The following is a 19,674-nucleotide window of genomic DNA, read 5'->3' on the forward strand; positions in this document are numbered from 1 at the left end:
TAAATTGCTCCCAGGTGAATCGTTATCTAACGAAGGTGCTTCTCATGAAACATCAACTAGCAGGTGAATATATATATTTCTACAGCACCGCATGTACAGTCTTTCCTATTTCCTCATTTCTTCTTTAGTTTTTTTTTGTGTGCTATTCAGCGCTGTCTTTTCATTTCTGTATCTTAATGACATGTTCTGTCAATAAAATACAGTACAAACAGTAAAAGTGTAAATTTAAATATTTTCCATTCTCTGACTGTCTTATCCGTACGCAACGACACGAGGACTCGTCATTCTGATGGCACTGACATGTTCATCGACACAGATATTTACTTCTGAGAGATGAACGAAGGATTTTGAGGAAGAGAGTGGCGTTTGCAGGTTATCCATGGGGTTTTGCTATTTGTACACGTTGTTTTGAGATATGCACTTACTGTTTTACAAATTGTGAATTTGATTCGAGAAATGTACCAAAGCGACTGAGAAAAACTGTAATGCATTTACTGTCAATGTGCCAAAAGTACCACAAAAAACAACACGTTCTGACCACGAATTTTTGAACGATACAGTGAATTTAAATTGGATGATAAAGGGGATGACGGTGCATAAAGCACTCTAGAATATTCCTAATGTTAAATTGCAGATGTGTAACTCTGAATGAATGCTTGATGTTTTTTGCACTCGTCTGCGTCATTTCTTCGCACAGATCTATAGCTGCTGCAGATGTGGCTCCAGTAATGCACATCTTTGATGTTTGCAGAGCTTCCCTCAGCCCCAGAGCTCGAGCTCATGCGTTCTGCCTCCAGTCCCGTCATGCGGACTCTGGACATAAACGTCACTCACACCGGCTGCGTTTACATACACTCTTATAATGCGATTAAAGCTGCCCTGCGATGAGCTCTTGTAAACCAAATACTCTGACTATGTTAATGTGATTTACACCGATGAGGCATAACATTATGACCTTCCTAATATTGTGTTAAATATATTGCTGCCAAAACAGCCCTAAACCGTCATGGCATGGATTGCACTAGACCCCTGAAGGTGTGCTTTGGTATCTGGCACCAAGATATTAGCAGCAGATCCTTTAATCCCTATAAGTTGTGTCCATCCTGTTATTATTTTATCTGCCCTGTTATGTTTGTCCACCCTGTTATTATATGTTATTTATGTTGGTGCTTTCGGCGGGGTAAGGGGTCAGCATGGGCACCCTGACTGGTCAGCGGCTATGCCGCCCCATACGCACCAAACTGAGCTGCTCTGTGTATTCTGACAGCTTTCTATCAGAACCAGCATTAACTTCTGGAGCAGTTTGAGCTCCAGTAGCTCGTCTGTTTGATCGGACCCCACGGGCCAGCCTTCGCTCCCCACGTGCATCAATGAGCCTTGGCCGCCCATGACCCTGTGGCCGGTTCTCCACTGGTCCTCTTGGAGCACTTTTGATAGATACTGACCACTGCAGACCGGGAACAGCCCACAAGAGCTGCAGTTTTGGAGATGCTCTGACCCAGTCGTCTAGCCGTCACAATCTGGCCAAACTCGCTCAAATCCTTATGCTTGCCCATTTCTCCTGCTTCTGACACATCAACTTTGAGGACAAAATGTTCACTTGCTGCCTAATATATCCCACCCACTAACAGGAGCCGTGATGAAGAGATCATCAGTGTTACTCACTTCACCTGTCACCTGATCAGTATATCCTCATAATTAGAGTGATAACAAGTGGTTTAAATTGGACTGTATGCTTTAAATGCATTTCTTTCACTCTGGCAGAAACAGTCTAACAAGTCTTATTTTTCAACCATACGATTAAAATAAACAGCCTTAAAGTTACAGCTGCCAAATACCAGAGCTTTGATACATTGTTGTTGTTTGTAAATCAGCTTCAAATGCACATTCAGTCAGATCTGTTTTATAATATGGATTTAACGTTTGCCCTGTAAATAAACAATGTTTTTGAAGTTGCTTTCCATTTGCACGGATGCTGCTTTCCAAAGCCATCAGAAATAGATCCAGGACTTTGATTCTGTCCCACATTGCTGCCAGCGTCTTGACCCAATGTTAAATAATTTGCCTTTCATCAACCTACACACTCTATGACCACTACAGCCAGATACATCCCATAAAACACCCCATATACAGAAACATACCAACCTTAAATGGATATGGACGTTCTGTATTATTTACTCATCCTCACATCATGACTTTTTTCCTCTGTGGAATGTAAAAAAAAAAAAAAGATTTTGAAATATGAAATGAAAAAATAATCACACTTTATCAACTGAATGCAATGTTTCCTTGCGGGTTAATTGTAATTAAGAATAATTTGTTTCTACATTCATTTGGAGATTAAAGGTGCACTATGTAACTTTTCCGTCCGCTAGAGGTCGCCTATTCAAAACAGAGGCGTAGTTTGATGACGCCAAGTCTGAGCGCAGAATCTTGGGACATTGGTCTTCAACTCACAGGCGGTGGGAAAGAATCAGGATAGGACTCGGGCAGAAATCATGTTCATGGATGAGATTATTAACATTACTGTGAAGCAGAGCACACTGAAAAAAATGACTTTGTGGTATGGTAAAATCTATTACATTAATTCATGTAACTATTACATTGTAAAATCAAGTTTAAGTTGGAACTATATATCTTAAGTAAAATGTACACAGTCTATTCATGTAATTACTTAACTGAGAAAAAAGAGTACATTTTATCATATATTTACAAATAATATTTAATGTTTTATGGTCACAGCACATTCACCTAAAATGTTAAGTAAATTTTAATCTGAAAAGCAAAGTACATTTGAAAATGAGCACAGATTTTTCGCAAAGATCCCACTTGTTCAGCGGTGGCAGAGACGGTCATTTTGGGATGTTGCTTTTATGTGGCTGACTTATTCTCAATAAGCTTTGACTTTTCATTGAACGTGAGTTTTAATCACAATAACGGTAGCCAACGCTACATAAGTTCTTATTGAGAATTAATAGAGTTTTTTTATGTCACCATTATGGCGATGAGTGTTTTCTTTAGTTGGGCAGTTTGGCGACTTTTTAATGTTAGTGTTTCTCTCGCTGCTCTGACTGAGTTTGCTGTGGCAAGAAAAGCAGAGAAAACATGATCAGATGCTTTTGGCTGCTTGATGATCAGAATATGATCATTGTGTAGAGGCTTAATTCACCAATCTTATACCTGAGTATGAGCAATATACTATTAACCTTGTTTTATTCTAGAAAAGATCCAGCACAGTTTTAACCAGAAAAGTTGAATACATTTTATAACAGACTGTACACTAAGCACTTTGAACTCCTGCAAGCTTTTCTCACACACAGAGATCAAGATTCAGCCTAAGAATCTCAACAATGGTGACATGCTTCATGCCACAATGCATTCTGGGAGCATCATGCAAAACTCAGAAATATCAGCAATATTCACTTGGGTTTTGTAATTGGATGCAAAGTTACAATCTATAGATGAGTATTGCCAGTGCAATTTACCTGTGTATTTTACATTAAAAATAAGTGGTTCTAGTAAGTAAATATTACTTAGAATAGCCCGAGTAAAGATTACAAGCACTTTCTGTGTGGAAAAAGTTTCCTAGCTTTTTTTAAGTAAATGTCACTCCAATTTTTTTTCAGTGCAGGAGCGAAAGTTGAGGAGATGAGCACGGCCACTGGAGCAATTGAACACAACATACAGCAGGACTTTTATTATGAAGGGACACAGTCACGCTATTTACGCTTTTCCGGTCATGAGTGTGAGGTAACGCTAGTGTAGAAATCTAGACGCACCCTAGCAGCAGCAAATCTAATCTGAGAGTGTTGAGTGTCGTCTAGCAACTCTCAATACATGTCTGAGCTGTAAAAGCCAAACTCTGGTCGGGCCAATCACATCGTGTATAGAGTCGGTGGGCGGGGCTTAACATAATGACGGCCGAGTTGCGCTCCTGCTTCTAGTAAACACAGAAACTGGTGAACGGCGGTCTTTCGAAACAGCTCTGACCGCGACTCTGGAAGACTTGGAGTTAAGCTTTTCTCTGAGAAAAGAACAAAGAACGGCACTGAAGTCATTCTTAAGAAGGGAAGATGTGTTTGAAGTTTTGCCGGCCAGATACGGCGAATTATCTGTCAGCTCTGCTTCTCATTGCTCTGGTTGGTTGTAGCGCTATCCAATCGCGTGCAGAGGGAGTTTGAAAGACAACCGTTTATCCGCCCCTCAGATTGAGCCGTCAATGGTGAGTTTCCAGACCAAACATCATCATGTGGGTCTGGCTTGTCAGGCTAAGGTAACGCAGCTCTGTTTATCATATTAGACACATTTAAGTGTGTTTAAAATGATGTTCTGACATTACTCTGTGCGTTTGCTTAGTGGCTGCTGAGACTCTTGTTCAAAGTGTACCAGCAAGAATGAAAGGAAAGGTGTACAGGACAGTAGTGAGATCAGCGATGTTGTATGGTTTGGAGACAGTTGCACAACCCGATCACACATAAATGCGTATAAATAGTAAGAGTGTGCAATGTCGTGGAATGTATACGCCAAAACTCATTTTGGCATGCAGATGATACGCACTTTATGGCGTGTATATGACACGCTCTTGGGTAGGATTAGGGTGGTGGGGTGGGGGGTTCATATGTATAATACGGCATAAAGTGCGTCTCATACACTCTAAAAATTGCTGGGTTAAAAACAACCCAAGTTAGGTTGAAAATGCACCAACCCAGCAATTGGGTTGTTTTAACCCAATGGTTGAGTTGTTTTAACCCAATGGTTGAGTTGTTTTAACCCAGTGGTTGGGTTAAATGTTGCTTAAGACAACCCAATTGCTGGGTAAGAACAACTCAACCATTGGATTAAAACAACCCAATTGTTGGGTTGGTGCATTTTCAACCCAACTTGGGTTGTTTTTAACCCAGCATTTTTTAGAGTGTATGCACGCAAAAAACAACGTAGCATATGCACGCCAAAATACGTTTTGGGAAAAATAAATTCCATGACATTGCTCGTACTATTTACGTGAGATCCGGCTGGTTGCACTGAGGAAAAGACAGGAGGAAGAGCTAGAGGTAGCGGAGCTGAAGATGTTCTCTTTGGGAGTGACGAGGATGGATAGGATCAGGAATGAGTACATCAGAGGGACAGCACATGTGAGATGCTTTGGAGACAAAGTTAGAGAGGCCAGGCTGAGATGGTTTGGACATGTTCAGAGGAGGGAGAGTGAATATATCGGTAAAAGGATGCTGAGGTTAGAGCTGCCAGGCATGAAGGTAGTCAGTCTGAGAGAAGAGGATACAGAGGATAGGAATAGATGGAGGCAGATGATTCGCTGTGGCGACCCCTTAAGGAAACAGCCGAAAGAAGAAGAAGAGGAAGATATTATATACATATATATATTATGGCGAGTTGAACGAGTGATAGACATGCGTGAAGCGAATGAGACCAGGGACGGGATTGTGTGCGAGCCACACCGGTCTCGAGTCCTCTCATGAGGGAGCTCGGAGGCATTTAAGGACGAGCGACACCAGTCAAGGATGAGAGGACCAGGCCTGGACTTTACGTTGAGTTTTGTTTGTGTTTCGTTATGTGTGTGCGGGCAGTCGTCCGTGAGCGGCTGCCGGCGGTTTATTTTCGTTTTGTTTATTTATTTAATTAAAGTTGTTGAACGTTCGCCGGTTCCTGTCTACTTCCTTCCCATTACTATGAACGTTATATATATATATATATATATATATATATATATATATATATATATACATATATATATATATATATATATATATATATATATATATATATATATATATATATATATATATATATATATACACACTCTAAAAAATGCTGGGTTAAAAACAACCCAAGTTGGGTTGAAAATGCACTAACCCAACAATTGGGTTGATTTTACCCAATGGCTGAGTTGTTTTAACCCAGCCATTGGGTTGTCTTAAGCAACATTTAACCCAACCGCTGGGTTAAAACAACTCAACCGTTGGGTAAAATCAACCCAATAGTTGGGTTAGTGCATTTTCAACCCAACTTGGGTTGTTTTTAACCCAGCATTTTTTAGAGTGTATATATATATAGAGAGAGAGAGATTTATTTTACTAAATATCTTCTTTAGTGTTCCTAGTTTAGAGGTGAGTAAATGACAGCAGAATTTTCCATTTTGGATGAACCTTCTATCCACAATAACTTCCCAGCTCTCTCACCGGAGCATTTCAAAGCTAGGCTTAAAACACTCTTTATAGAAACGTATCCTAAACTGTGAAAAAACTGACACACAAGCCTGAGAACTAATGGGACCCGCTGTGGCTTTATGAGAGCGCTGATGAGGTGCTGTTAGCTCCAGGAGCCTCATCTCAGTATCTGTGCCATCCGCCGCCTCTGTGATTTCAGGGCTGGGGGGTAATAGTTGGTAACGGGTCATGATGACACAGGAAAGTAAATCTGCCTCACTTCCCCTCCAAGCATTACACTGATCACAGCGGTCCTGAGGTCCCGAGCCACAGATATCTGCTCTTTCACTGCATAGGTGCGACTGCACTCAACTGTGTCACTCCGGAGGAACATTTCATCGCTCCGAGGTTCTGTCCTAGCTCCGGAAAACTAATTTTATTAAACTTTTTTTTTTACTAGTTTTCAGTTGAGTTTCACTGACTAAAGTATCAACTTTATGTATGATTCAAAAGTGACAGTTAAAGGGTTAATTCACCCAAAAATGAAAATGCTGTCAATAATCACTCACCCTAATTTGGTTGGACACCAGACCTCCGTTCATCTTCACACACAGATGAAGATATTAGTGTTGAAATCCGATGGCTCAGAAAGGCCTTCATTGACACCAATGTCATTTCCTCTCTCAAGACCCATAAAGGCACTAAAGACGTCGCTACAAAGCCCATCTCACCAAGAAATGTATTCTTATTAAAGCTACTAGTTATTCAATCAAGAACAGTGAGTGATTTTCTGTTTTCTTTTGTTGTTGGATTCATAACAGCAGATACAACAGTAGGTACTGTATATCACGCTGCTGTCACTTTAATACACAGATCTAATACACACATGTGATTTCTTTCCCTGCTGTTTATGCTCACAGATCGACTGTGTTAATGTAAACTTTGTGTGTGTTTGACAGTTTAAGTGTAATAAGACGTGAAAAAGAACTTAAATATTCACGGGACGCTCCGTCTTTCTGTGTGCGTGCTTCGTGTGTGTGTGCGTGCTTCGTGTGTGTGTGTGTGTGTGCTCAGAAAACCATATATCAGAAGTTTAGACTGATATGGCTTTAAAACGCATCAGATCATAAACTCTCATGATGATGAAGAACTGCAGTGTCACGTGAGCGTGATAGAGATGCTTTAGTTTCTGGCAGAATATCTGAGGCACAAACTGTACAGGCTCCGCCCTCTCCTGGAAAGTGGGTGGGGAGAAGCAGCTAATTTGCATTTAAAGACACATGCATGAAAACAGCATGTTTATCCTTCCACTCAAAAATGGGCTTTTACAACATGATTTGTGGGGTATTTTGAGCTGAAACAGCACACACACATTCTGCGGACACCCATAGACATCTGGTAAAAAGGAGTATAATAGGTCCCCTTTAACCATTGTTAACTGTCCATCTGCATTTAAGTTGATTAGTTTGAAACACTCCTCAAGTAAACAGGTGAGTGTGATGTTACCAATTTAGAAACATGACAATTTGTTTTCCTCATTATAAATGCTTATTATGAACATTATTATCAAATACATTTATCCACATTTATTTTATATTGTAGCTCTTTATTTTCACGGTATGACAACCATTGACTCATTTGCATCTGTATCTGTCTCTTTCCTAAAATACATTTAAGTAGCATCTGATCCTGCAATGAAACACATCTGAGAACTTTCCAGAGCAAAACCTGAGAAATTGCATTTTTTAACTGAGCTAATAAAACAACAACAGACCCGATTGACATCTGACAGTAATATATAACTCAAAACATGTGGCTGAATGGAGGATGAAGATGCACAGCAATGAATGCATAATACATGCAGTCCTTATTTTTTCAGCTGCATATTAATGACAAGCAGTTCTCGTCCCGGCTGTCCTCAGACAAGAAATATTCTGTAACAATCGAGTTTCTGCTTTCAATTTTGTCCTGCATCATTGTGAGCAGATGGAGACAGACTCAGATTTGATTGGACAGCTGCCTATAATTGATAGACCAGCATCTGCTGTACTTTAGGATTCATGTGCCAATAGCCTTGTGCTGAAGGGGAATATTCCCACAGTTCATTTAGAGAAGGAGAAGTGCACGGACACTTTTGAAACTGTATATTCATTCACATCATGCACACAGTCCTCTGTACGCTATTGAGAACTGTGTGCTTTCAGATGTGTTGAGAATGCTTCATATTTGATAAAGAAATACATAAAAAGATGTTTTGAGCTTTAATGTATTAACATGCAAAATTGCACATTGCTTATCTCAGTCAACTCCGCCCCTATTATGCTATTTTAAATGTTTATTAAGTTTGTTTTGGAGTCTCCTGATATGTTTACATGCATCCAATGTCAAAAAACGTCATGTTCTCATAATAAACATTACACATCACCTCATTTCTCAAAGAGTCTGAAAAGGGTTATTTCGTGATTCAGTCTCTCTAAACCCTGCTTTTTCTATGAACCTACTCTGCTCTGATTGGTCAGACGGCCCAGTCAGTTGTGATTGGTCTGCTCTGATTGGTTCCCGGTCTGCAGTGGTCAGTATCTATCAAAAGTGCTCCAAGGAAGGACCAGTGGAGAACCGGCCACAGGGTCATGGGCGGCCAAGGCTCATTGATGACCATGGGGAGCGAAGGCTGGCCCGTGTGGTCCGATCAAACAGACGAGCTACTGGAGCTCAAACTGCTCCAGAAGTTAATGCTGGTTCTGATAGAAAGCTGTCAGAATACACAGAGCAGCTCAGTTTGTTGCGTATGGGGCGGCATAGCCGCTGACCAGTCAGGGTGCCCATGCTGACCCCTGACCCCGCCGAAAGCACCAACAGTGGCCTGGGCCGTACCCAGGATTTTCTAAATACCGAGGTCCAAATATGAATTTTGGAGGGTTAAAAAAAAAAAAAAACATTTCCCTCCTTTGCATATGCATTTTAAGACATAAGAAAATCAAAGAATCAGCTTAACTGTAGCTTTAAAAACCACGTCAGTGTGCAGTATAAACTATTTTAAGAAGACAACAGATTTTTATAAATGAGAATCTAGTTAAATGTTGCAAACCCTGTATCTTTTCTCTTTTCAAAGCTGAGCTTTGCTTGAAGCAGTCTTTTCATTTTTGTCTGTATCAGTAAAACAAAGTTGTAAATGTAAAAAAAATGTAAATGAAAACCAGGAAAAGAAAACGTTATTAGTTTGCATCCCTGATTATTAAGTCAGTCGTTTAACATTTCTATCATTAAATAGCTGTATAATATTCCATGTTTTGTTTACTTACATTATCCCGCACATCGTCTAACTCTGCAGCTTCTGTGACGTGCCACTCCGACTGCTTTGATTGGTCATCTCATGGGCAGATTTTTCAACGTGTGACATCACACTACCGCGGGAGCGCTCTCGCGGTGTTGTGATGTCAAACATCAGTCGTTGTTCGAAGTGCCGGTTGGTGGTTGTGGCATTTGTCCCGCCTCTCCTCCACTGTGATTGGACATTGATGTTCACCCAAAGTTGAACTGTGGACGCTCAACGCGTAAAAATGGACAAAGCCTGCCAGCTGTTGGCGCTATTGAAAAGTGCGGCACATCCATTGGAAACAATTGAAAACATACGCCGGGCGAGGCGAGAACACCTGTTTGTACACGCCGCCTTAATAGGCTATTAATTTGCAACTTCTATTATATACACCTCGGAGAATTACAGAGGTCCGGACCTCGGGGACCTCAATGGTGGGTACGGCCCTGACAGTGGCACGTGAGCATCAGAACTGGACCACAGAGCAATGGAAGAAGGTGGCCTGGTCTGATGTCCTTTGATATGTCAACAAAATCAAAAATGCATTTTGAAGCTGACTAATCAATGTTCAGAATCTGGTCTGGAAATGTATATGCAAATTAGGACATATATAATGCATCCTTTGCATATTCACACATATCATTTCAAAAACTTAGACAAAAAAAAATTGTCTTAGTTTCGAAATGAAATAATACCATTATAAAACAGGAAAAGTGCACAAATAACACAAATATATCAAATCATTATGAACGCCAATGGAAATGAATAATTAGCTGTATAAAATGGCAATATTTAAACTTGATGTTTATGCAAAAATACTTTTCCTTTAATTCAAAAGTATAATCGTTTCACGTCTTCGTCATTATTCCACCCCAGATGACACGGTGTCTTCATTTATATGCAGTGAATGTGAGCGTAATTTGTTTGGTAAGGTGAGAAATGACAAAATAATTAAGCACAGTTCAGCTCTCTGTGTTGCGCATACAGGATGAAATGAGGTATTAAAGAACGTTTAGGAGAAATAAATAAAATAACAGCAAGGCTCAGTGGGTCGCGCTCATATTATGAGTAACAAATCATCTCCTACCAGTCACAGCAGTTAAAATTAGTATTATTGCACATTAATAATGGTGTCTTGATCGGTATGATTATGTATATGGACATCTCCCTGTGCTCTTGCTGGAATGCTTTTATCAAATATAATGACAGAATACTGTGGCAGAATGGAAATGGCTGTAATAAGAGAAAAACACAAGCACGCAGATGCTATTATATTATTCTGCTGCGCACAACAGCATTTCAATCGCAGAGACATTTCAGGTACATGAACACACGAGAAAAAATATGCATAATTATTGAATGGATTGTTAACAACTATGATAGACTATAACAACATACTGCATACATTTCCAGCCAAAAGAGCAGAGAAACTAAATGAAAAATCTAAACGTCGCTGAAAGCCTGAATTAAAGGAATAGCTGAAAACTGTCAATCTCAACACATTCTTTCTTTGGACACAATAGGAAATATTCAGAACTCAAGACCCTTTTCCATGTTCTTTTCCATGCAATTACTATAAATCTGCACTGAGGCTCTAAAAATTATGCAAAAGCACCATAACAATTTATTTTATTTTTTTCTGAGCAATAAACCATTGTGGATTTCAGGTTTATTTGTTAGCTTGAATTTTACTCTTGAGAAAAAAAAAACATTCAAAAGCAAAAAAGCTTATTCAGTCAATTATTTTTATTGAAATTAGGTATCTCAATCCACATCTTTAGGAGTTTCTTTACTATTATGCTGTTTTAAAAAAAGTTTGCTTTGGAGTCTCCTAATATATTTACATGCATCCAATGTTAAAAAAAAAAATCCTCATAATATACATCACACATCACCTCATTTAGTCAAAAATGGTTTATTTGTAGACTCTCTAAGCCCCGCCTTTCCATGAACCTGCTCTGCTCTGACTGGTCAGTCGTCAGTGGTCATTATCTATCAAAATACCAAAGAAACTTATCTGAAATTGAGATAATGCAAGGACAAATAAATCTAAATGTCTACTTTTATGTTTACCACAAATAGCAAATCACAACCATCCAATCAATTCCCAACGGACAAAATCATACCCTACCCTACATTTGTTCTTGTTTGAGAAGCATTTAACTCGATATACGGCAAAACAGGAAAGAAAAGACAAGGGCAACATGCTTTACATGTTGACTTAGTAAAAATTTTCAATTAGATGAAGTAGCTAAATGATATTTGAGAGTTTCAGCCACTTTCCTGCTGGTGTAGGCTATGACTTAAAGGAACAATATGTAATTTTTCACCGCTAGAAGTCGCTTATTCAAACAGGCATAGCCTTACATTTTACCATTATTATAAGAAATCTAGACGCACCCTAGCGGCAGTAAATTTAATCTGCCCGCGAGTGTCATCTAGGAACTCTCAATACCCTTCTGAGCTGTATTCGCCTAACTCTTGCCGGGCCAATCACATCGTGTATAGAGTCGGTGGGCGGGGCCATAATGACGACGGCCAGGTTGCGTGTGCGTGCTTCTAGTAAACACAGAAACTGGCGAACGGCGGCGGTCTTTCGAATCAGCTCTGACCGCGATTCTGGAAGACTTGAGTTAAGCTTTTCTCTGAGAAAAGAACAAAGAACGGCACTGAAGTCATTCTTAAGAAGGGAAGATGTGTTCAGAGTTTAGCCGACCGGATACGGTGAATGTTTAATCTGTCAACGAGCTCTGCTTCACCTTCGTTGCTCTGGTTGGTGTAGCCCTATCCGCCCCTCGGATTGAGCCGTCAATGGTGAGTTTCCAGACCAAACATCTTGATGTGGGTCTGGCTTGTCAGGCTACCGCTGTGTCCCTTCTTGTAAAAACGTCCGGATAGCTTCCTGGTTCTATGAAGCCCCTCCCTCAGAAATACGCAATGTGCTCTGATTGGTTAGCTGGCCCACGTGAGTTGTGATTCGATGAATGTCTCCAAACAGTTGTCTAATAAAACACAATATATTAAAGCATCTTTGGTGTTTCCATAGTTTCTACAAAATAAAACTGGAAATCGAGGGTAACGCGTGCATGATGTCATTGATAGTGTTTGTGTCCTGGTTAAAATCGCATATTTCTCTGGATTTAAACATTCTTAAAAACATCTGGGATAAAGTTAGTAGGCCTACACAATGCAAGTCAACAAAATATATAACGCTGTTCTAGTGTTTTTTTGTGTGTGGATATTTTAATCCTAAAATATTACATATTGTTCCTTTAAGAATTCAATTCTTTATTAATGAATTATTTTGGTGTTTAACCATAGACCTAAAATGGATAAATGGCTACCTTTCTGCAGAACTAAATACATACTTTGGGGACAACAGCCTGTTTGTGTGTGTGTGAATTATGTTGTTTTCTAATAAGAAACATTTGAACAACAAAGAGAGAGAGAGAGAGAGAGAGAGAGAGAGAGAGAGAGAGAGAGAGAGAGAGAGAGAGAGAGAGAGAGAGAGAGAGAGAGAGATCCTAATTTTTCTTTTCACAAAATGTTTTTGACAGGCTGCTATTCACACACGCGCGCATAGAGAGAGAGAGAGAGAGAGAGAGAGAGAGAGAGAGAGAGAGAGAGAGAGAGAGAGAGAGAGAGAGAGAGAGAGAGCTGGATTCGCTACTTTCATTCGGCTCACTGAGGTTTCAACTAGCGACACAAGCGGCTGTCTGTCACTTTCACCTGCTGAAAATGATCCTCAAATTCACCTGTCTGCTGGGATTGCTGCTCTGCGGCTGTCAAGGTAAAGATTTCAACATTTAAGTGGGCGGTCAAACAGCGGGCACAAGTTGGGCACCTCCATCTCTCTGCATCTGTCGAGACTGAGGGAAAATCGGGTGGTTTTCGGTGTTTTGTGGATGGATACTGGATGATAAAGAGCAGTTGTGCTGCTATTCCAACGTTGGGAGAGTTTGTGAGGGGAATACAAGCGTGTGGTTGATCCCTTCGCGTTATGTATTGTGATTTATGATTGACAGATGACGTGTGTGGTAAATTCGCGGGTTCTGCAGTTCAGTTTAACGGTCATTTTCTGAGGAGATCGTCACTGCAGCGTTTCTGAAATATACCAGTTTATTTCGTGTCATTTACACGAATAAATGTAGTTTCAGCATTATTATACCATCTCACTCTTTTCAAATCGTCATTTGTGTTAAATTAGGCTATTTGTTATCTTTTATCTTAATAATTCGATTGATTTATGTTTGTTCGCAAAGCTTGTTCCCTGTTTTATTTCCGTCTGTGTAACTTGATGGATTCATTCATAAGAACGCGCGCTGTAATGTTTTATAACGGTCGTAAAGTACGAAGAACGCTTATTAAATCTTGGCACGCGCGGTGACACTTCATCGCTTATATTTACAACGCGCCTGATTTATTTCAAAAGCTGTTTGTTGTTTGGTTTCTGTGGATGGACAGTGTTTTCTTACACCATATAGACTGTGCTGGAGAGCGTCAACGCGACGCGGTAAAAAAAAAAAAAAAAAAAAACTAGAAAGCGACCGTTGTAATGAACGAAGCTAGGTGATCGGACGCCACATTTTAGAACTAATTTGTTTACTTCTCGACGCGCGACAAAGCTTCCTTCGTCATAACGCTCGCGTTATAGACGCGTCGCGTCGCGTTGGATGAATCCAGTGTCTTTGCAGAACGACAGGTGGAGGTAGAGCGCTTTAGTGTCCTCAGTCCTTTTGCAGTGCAAGCGTATAAACATCCCTCTGTTCTCCACCATCCAGATCTCAATAAGAAAATGCGCTGGGATTTTCTGTAAAGATTTACAGCCTGTCTTAGTCTTATCGATCTAGTTAGTAGGCTATATAATATGAATGGTTTCGCCACCAACCAGTGGCTGCTGAACGAAGAGTTTTGGCAGACATTGTTCCTTTTTTTTTTCAATTAATACATTTCTTGCTATATTTATGAAATTTAACCACGCTTGTTTGGTCCCCCCCACATGGAAAGAACCTATATAAACATATATGTTTTAATATAGGATTTGATATAGGTTTTTAATATATGTGACATATATAAAATTGGCCGTTTTCCTATATTATATGTACATATATGTACATATATGCACATATATGTATATATATGCACATATATGCACTTATATGTGTGCATATATGCACCTATATGTTCACCTACACTGTAAAAAAATTAATTACAGTATATTAATGTTAATTATAATTTATTAAACTGTGGAAAAACGGATCAATTATGTTAAATTACACATAAAACATCAAATTTTCAATCAAATTTATTTTACAAACCTGCTGTCCATCTACAGTAATTTACTTTTAAAATATATGTTTTCTATGTACAATAACTAAGATATTATTTATAAAAATGCAGTAAGCACATCAATTCAAAAACATGTTTGCATATTTACAGTATTAATATTTATTTGAACAGAACCACTCACAACTTCAACCTCTAAATTAAGTAGGCCTACTTGTACTTAAATAGCAACCTTTACAGCCAATTTCTGTTAAATTTACAAAATATTGTACAGAAACTGCACATTTACATTATTAGTCATTTTACATAACACATATGTCAAGTTACTTCTGTTGTAGGAAATACAAGCTTAGTATATAATTTAGAATATGCAAAAATATCTACATTAAAAGACAATTATCTTTCTATTTTTATACCGTCACATTGCAGTTATTATTTTACACATGTACAATTAAATTTTATCCAAAGCAACTTACAAATGAAGAGTATGGAAGCAGCAATAAGTGCAGTGACAATTTTTAGTTAGTCTAGCAGTTTTGTTAAACAGAAAAGAGCTAGTTTTAATGGGTCATGTGTTCACAAAAGAATGCATCTTTAGTGGTCTCCTGAAAATGGCTGGAGTTAGTCAGGTTATTCCACCAGCATGGAACAGTCCAGATAAAGGTCTGTGAAAGTGATTTTGTGCCTCTTTGGGATGGCACCACAATGCGCCATTTGCCTTCACAGCGCAAGTCTTCACAGTGCATCAGCAAACACTGATGCCAGTGGCTGGAACATGAGCTTGGATGAGTTGTGTAGCATGTTTCGATAGGAATGGCCTGATCATCCCAATGCTGTACAAGGAAAATCTAAAGATCGGGCAGTTCTAGCAATGTGGTCTGTGAAGATTAACTGATCAGTTATAACACAAAGGTAGGGCTGGCTGAAACCACGAGCACTTCCGTCTTGGCGAGGTTGAGTTGAAGGTAAAGGTCATCCAGGTGAAGGTCGGAAATTTCCATCAAGCAGGCTGAGATGCGAGCAGCTACCGGCTGATCATCCGCTGGAATGAAGGGTAGAGAGATGTGTCAGGATAGCAGTGATAGGAAAAGCTGAATTCTGAATTATTCTAGTTGCAATTATAACAAAATACTATTCAAAACAGCTGCATGATAGAATTTGTTGACAGGGTATCTGCAGGTTTCCCCAAGTCAAATTTAAGACTTTTTAAGACCTTTTTAAGACCATTATGAATAAAATTTAAGACATATATCACGCAATAAAAAAACGCATAGGAAATGCAGAATCACTCAATTAGGCTACTTAAAATTATATTATTTAATTTATTTAAATTGAACAAAGTATTAGTAAACGTATTATTCATAGCTCAGTCCCACTAGGATTAGCGCATATATATATATATATATATATATATATATATATATATATATATATATCTCAATTGACCAAAATTAGTTTTTATTTTGTGGTGGTCACTTCCATAGATTTGCAAACATTTTTTTTTTTTTTTTTTTATAATTAGGATGCAACATTAACCATATTATTATGTTAGATGCACAATAGTCACACATTGCAATAAAACTGACAAAATGCATGAATCTTGTTTTGTTATTATCAAAAAAGGCTGGTTCAGTTGTGTGCGATCTATCTTTAATAACATGATCGCTTAGGGTGGGAACCAACATCTTAAAAGTAAACCACAGCAATAATTGCTTAATATAAGTAAAAGGTTTTCAAGTGATTACGTAATCAAGTAATCGGTCATTAATAAAATTTATTATAAACAAATGACAATAGGACAAATAAATACAATATAAAGATGCATATCTACAAAGAGGAACACTCCACCGTTTTTAGAAATAGGGTTTATTCAACTTCTTTAGACATTTAGATATGTGGGCAAATGCATTTGTCTCAGCGCATGCATTGTTTTAGTTTGGCAGGGTCGCCGCTAGCTTAGCTTAAAATGCATTTCCCCACATATCTAAATGTAGCAAAGTACCAAAGTTGAATAAGCCCTATTTCTAAAACAGTTGGTGTTCCTTTAAGTGTAAGTGCTGTTTCCCCCGTTTGTGTTGTTGTTAAGCTATATTAGTTTGCTTTCACTTTGAGAACATACTAATGCGCAGATCCAGCGCTTACTTACACGTCCCAAACTTTTTAGCTCAAATCAGGATATAGACATATGGATAATGTGTATATTTGATCGTTCAAGAGTAACCTTAGGGTAATGAGCCAAGAAATAACACATTCAATACACTCGCGCGAGCGCTGACAGGCAGCAAACACACGCAGCCTGACATCGGAGTTCGGAGTTTACATCACTGTTATTAACTATTTTAGTGAAATCGGGTATATTATACTTTTATTTGGTCATTAAGCAAGATGGTGAGAAAGATTCGCCTTCGCGTTCACGATCGCGGAACTGCAAGAACCGTCAGACTCAGCTGAAGAATAAAATCCGTTTTATGCGTCTGTGGGGTACGATCAGAAAGAGGCTCGTGCCAATAACACGAAAGCTGATTGGCTGCAATACACGTGGCATGCTTGTCTAATTTGTAGTTGTACTAGAGCGAACAATAGTTGGTCTAGCGAAAGAAAGAACTACAAACACCACAGAACAAACACACACACACACACACGTGCGCGCGTGCTGCGGGAGGCGAGAGCATTTCAATGAGGTAGCGTTACATGAACGTAGGAAAATTAAGACCTATTAAACATTATTTAAGACCTAGAACGCAGTGCTTCCGCGAATTTAAGACTTTTTAAGGCCTTATATTTTGATTTTGAAATTTAATACTTTTAAGACTTTTTAAGACTCCGCGGGGACCCTGTGTTGAATGAGAAGAACAGTGCCCTTATTCCACACCTGCAATGCTCACCTGCTGTAGACCTCCAGTCTTTCCACAGGACCTGAAATCACACAAAAAAGCATAAAAAAATAATACAAATAAAAAAAATAGGACTATTACATTAATTAAAACATGCCAGCATGTTTTACTGAGACCAAAAACCTCAACCTAATGTGATCTGGAAGACTTAACGTTAGCTGCATCATATAACTCTAGGGGTGTAACGTAACTGTCCAATCATCTGGATCGATGATAATATAATATATTTTCATTTTTCCAGAGCTATATATATATATATATATATATATATATATATATATATATATATATATATATATATAGGCCTATAGTTAATCAATAAAGTTAGTTCATTGTTTCAAAAGATATAATGACGTTAACATAACTACCACATACAACCTTTCAAACTTTATGAATAGCTAAGTTAATCTTGGTTAAACAGATGGAAAATTGAAAGAGGCCTGATCTATAATTTTCAGTGTTTTACTCTCAACGCCAGTTATGTGACTGAACAATGATTAGAAATGTTAACAACAGCTTTAAAACAACCAACAACATCAATGTGCAGCCACACGATATAAATATCATAGAATGAGACTCTTACCTCAGCCCAGTGATCGGTTGATATGATGGCCGCTGCTTGTCAAAAGTCGCTGTAGTTGCCGAGACTGAAATGGCGCGTTATTTTTCCTCACATAGTTCCGAGATCCTGCTCACGGCTGCTCAAATCCAGTTAATCTCACGACTCACTTCACGAGTGTAGCTTAGCCTAATATAAAATCAAATCACCCGCTCTATCACTGTAACGTTACCTCTCAGCAAACTGTTGTGGGCGTGACTAACGGAAAATTAACCGGCAGCAAATTTGAAACTGCGTCACGCGCGCGCGCGCATGCAAGCACACGCACATGCACACACACACACACAGCTGCATTTGCAACTGGATTTGGAAACCCATCAAATGTACATGAATAGATGTGGTTAGGAAATTTAGGGGAGAATTAGTCAGTGCAAAAAATTATCACAATTAGCTTCTTTTTGTTTTGTTTGCAAGACAAGGTTAAAAGATTAGCTACAATCCAATTTATAGTTAGACTAATATGTATAGGCCTAATGTACAAATACTATTATTTAGCCTAAAACAACTCACTAACCAACACATTATCTTAAATGGTAAGTAAAACATGTTGAATGACTGCTGATTTCTGTAGTTAAACATTCGTTTACTTTTTTCTAATTTTACAAAAAAAAATCTGTAAAATATTAATCACACTTTTACGTATAGGCTAAAATTACATATTATTCTGTAAAAATCCATCTTAAAAAAAAAACAGATGTAATAGGCTACCAGAATACAAGCAATTCCTGTAAATTTAATAGTCGAAATTTAAATTACAGCGAATATCTGTAAAACACCAGGCATTTCTTGTATAATGAAAAAACAGGAAAATTCTGTAAAAACAAAAAACAAAACAAATAATACAGACCATAACCTGTAAAATTACATTGAGCTATGACCGGATCCTGCCATGAGCTGAGACATATCTTATATGGCTTATATGTGGATATAAAGAAGCAATACAGGAGACCTATATGGCCTGATATGCACATATATGCACCTCAATTTTACCTATATGTGGAATATATGTGCATATATGCAGCATACATATTATCATATATGTGCATATATGCAGCATACATATTATATATGTGCATATATGCAGCATACATATTATCATATATGTGCATATATGCAGCATACATATTATCATATATGTGCATATATGCAGCATATATGTACATATAAGCTGCATATATGTTTCATATATGCGCATATATCCTCATATAGGTTCTTTCCATGTGGGCCGTAAGCTGTTTATGTAATAGATTTTTCCCTAAGCTATAGTAATGTGTAGTTGTGTTGAACTCACCCACTTGCAGCCATTCAAGTGTGCACTTTTGCATTTGAAAAAGCATTTTTCAATGCACATTTTCATTTACAGTCAGTGACAACTGGGCAGCTTTAAATTTCAGTGAC

General features: G+C 38.5%; 1 protein-coding gene across 3 annotated transcripts in view; it reads left to right on the forward strand.

Moving 5' to 3' along the window:
* The first annotated feature begins 13,135 nt into the window (after positions 1–13,135).
* The window catches only part of zgc:152904 (uncharacterized protein LOC767777 homolog), a 376,010-nt gene continuing 369,471 nt past the window's right edge, over positions 13,136–19,674 (forward strand). For all 3 annotated transcript variants that reach the window (XM_067442286.1, XM_067442287.1, XM_067442288.1), the window contains exon 1: positions 13,136–13,267. In XM_067442286.1, coding sequence (XP_067298387.1) covers positions 13,216–13,267 — 52 coding nt within the window. In that variant the 5' untranslated portion in view covers positions 13,136–13,215. The remainder of the gene's footprint in view (positions 13,268–19,674) is intronic.

This window comes from Pseudorasbora parva, chromosome 4 (assembly GCF_024679245.1).
Source record: "Pseudorasbora parva isolate DD20220531a chromosome 4, ASM2467924v1, whole genome shotgun sequence".
In the NCBI taxonomy this organism is placed as follows: Eukaryota; Metazoa; Chordata; class Actinopteri; order Cypriniformes; family Gobionidae; genus Pseudorasbora; species Pseudorasbora parva.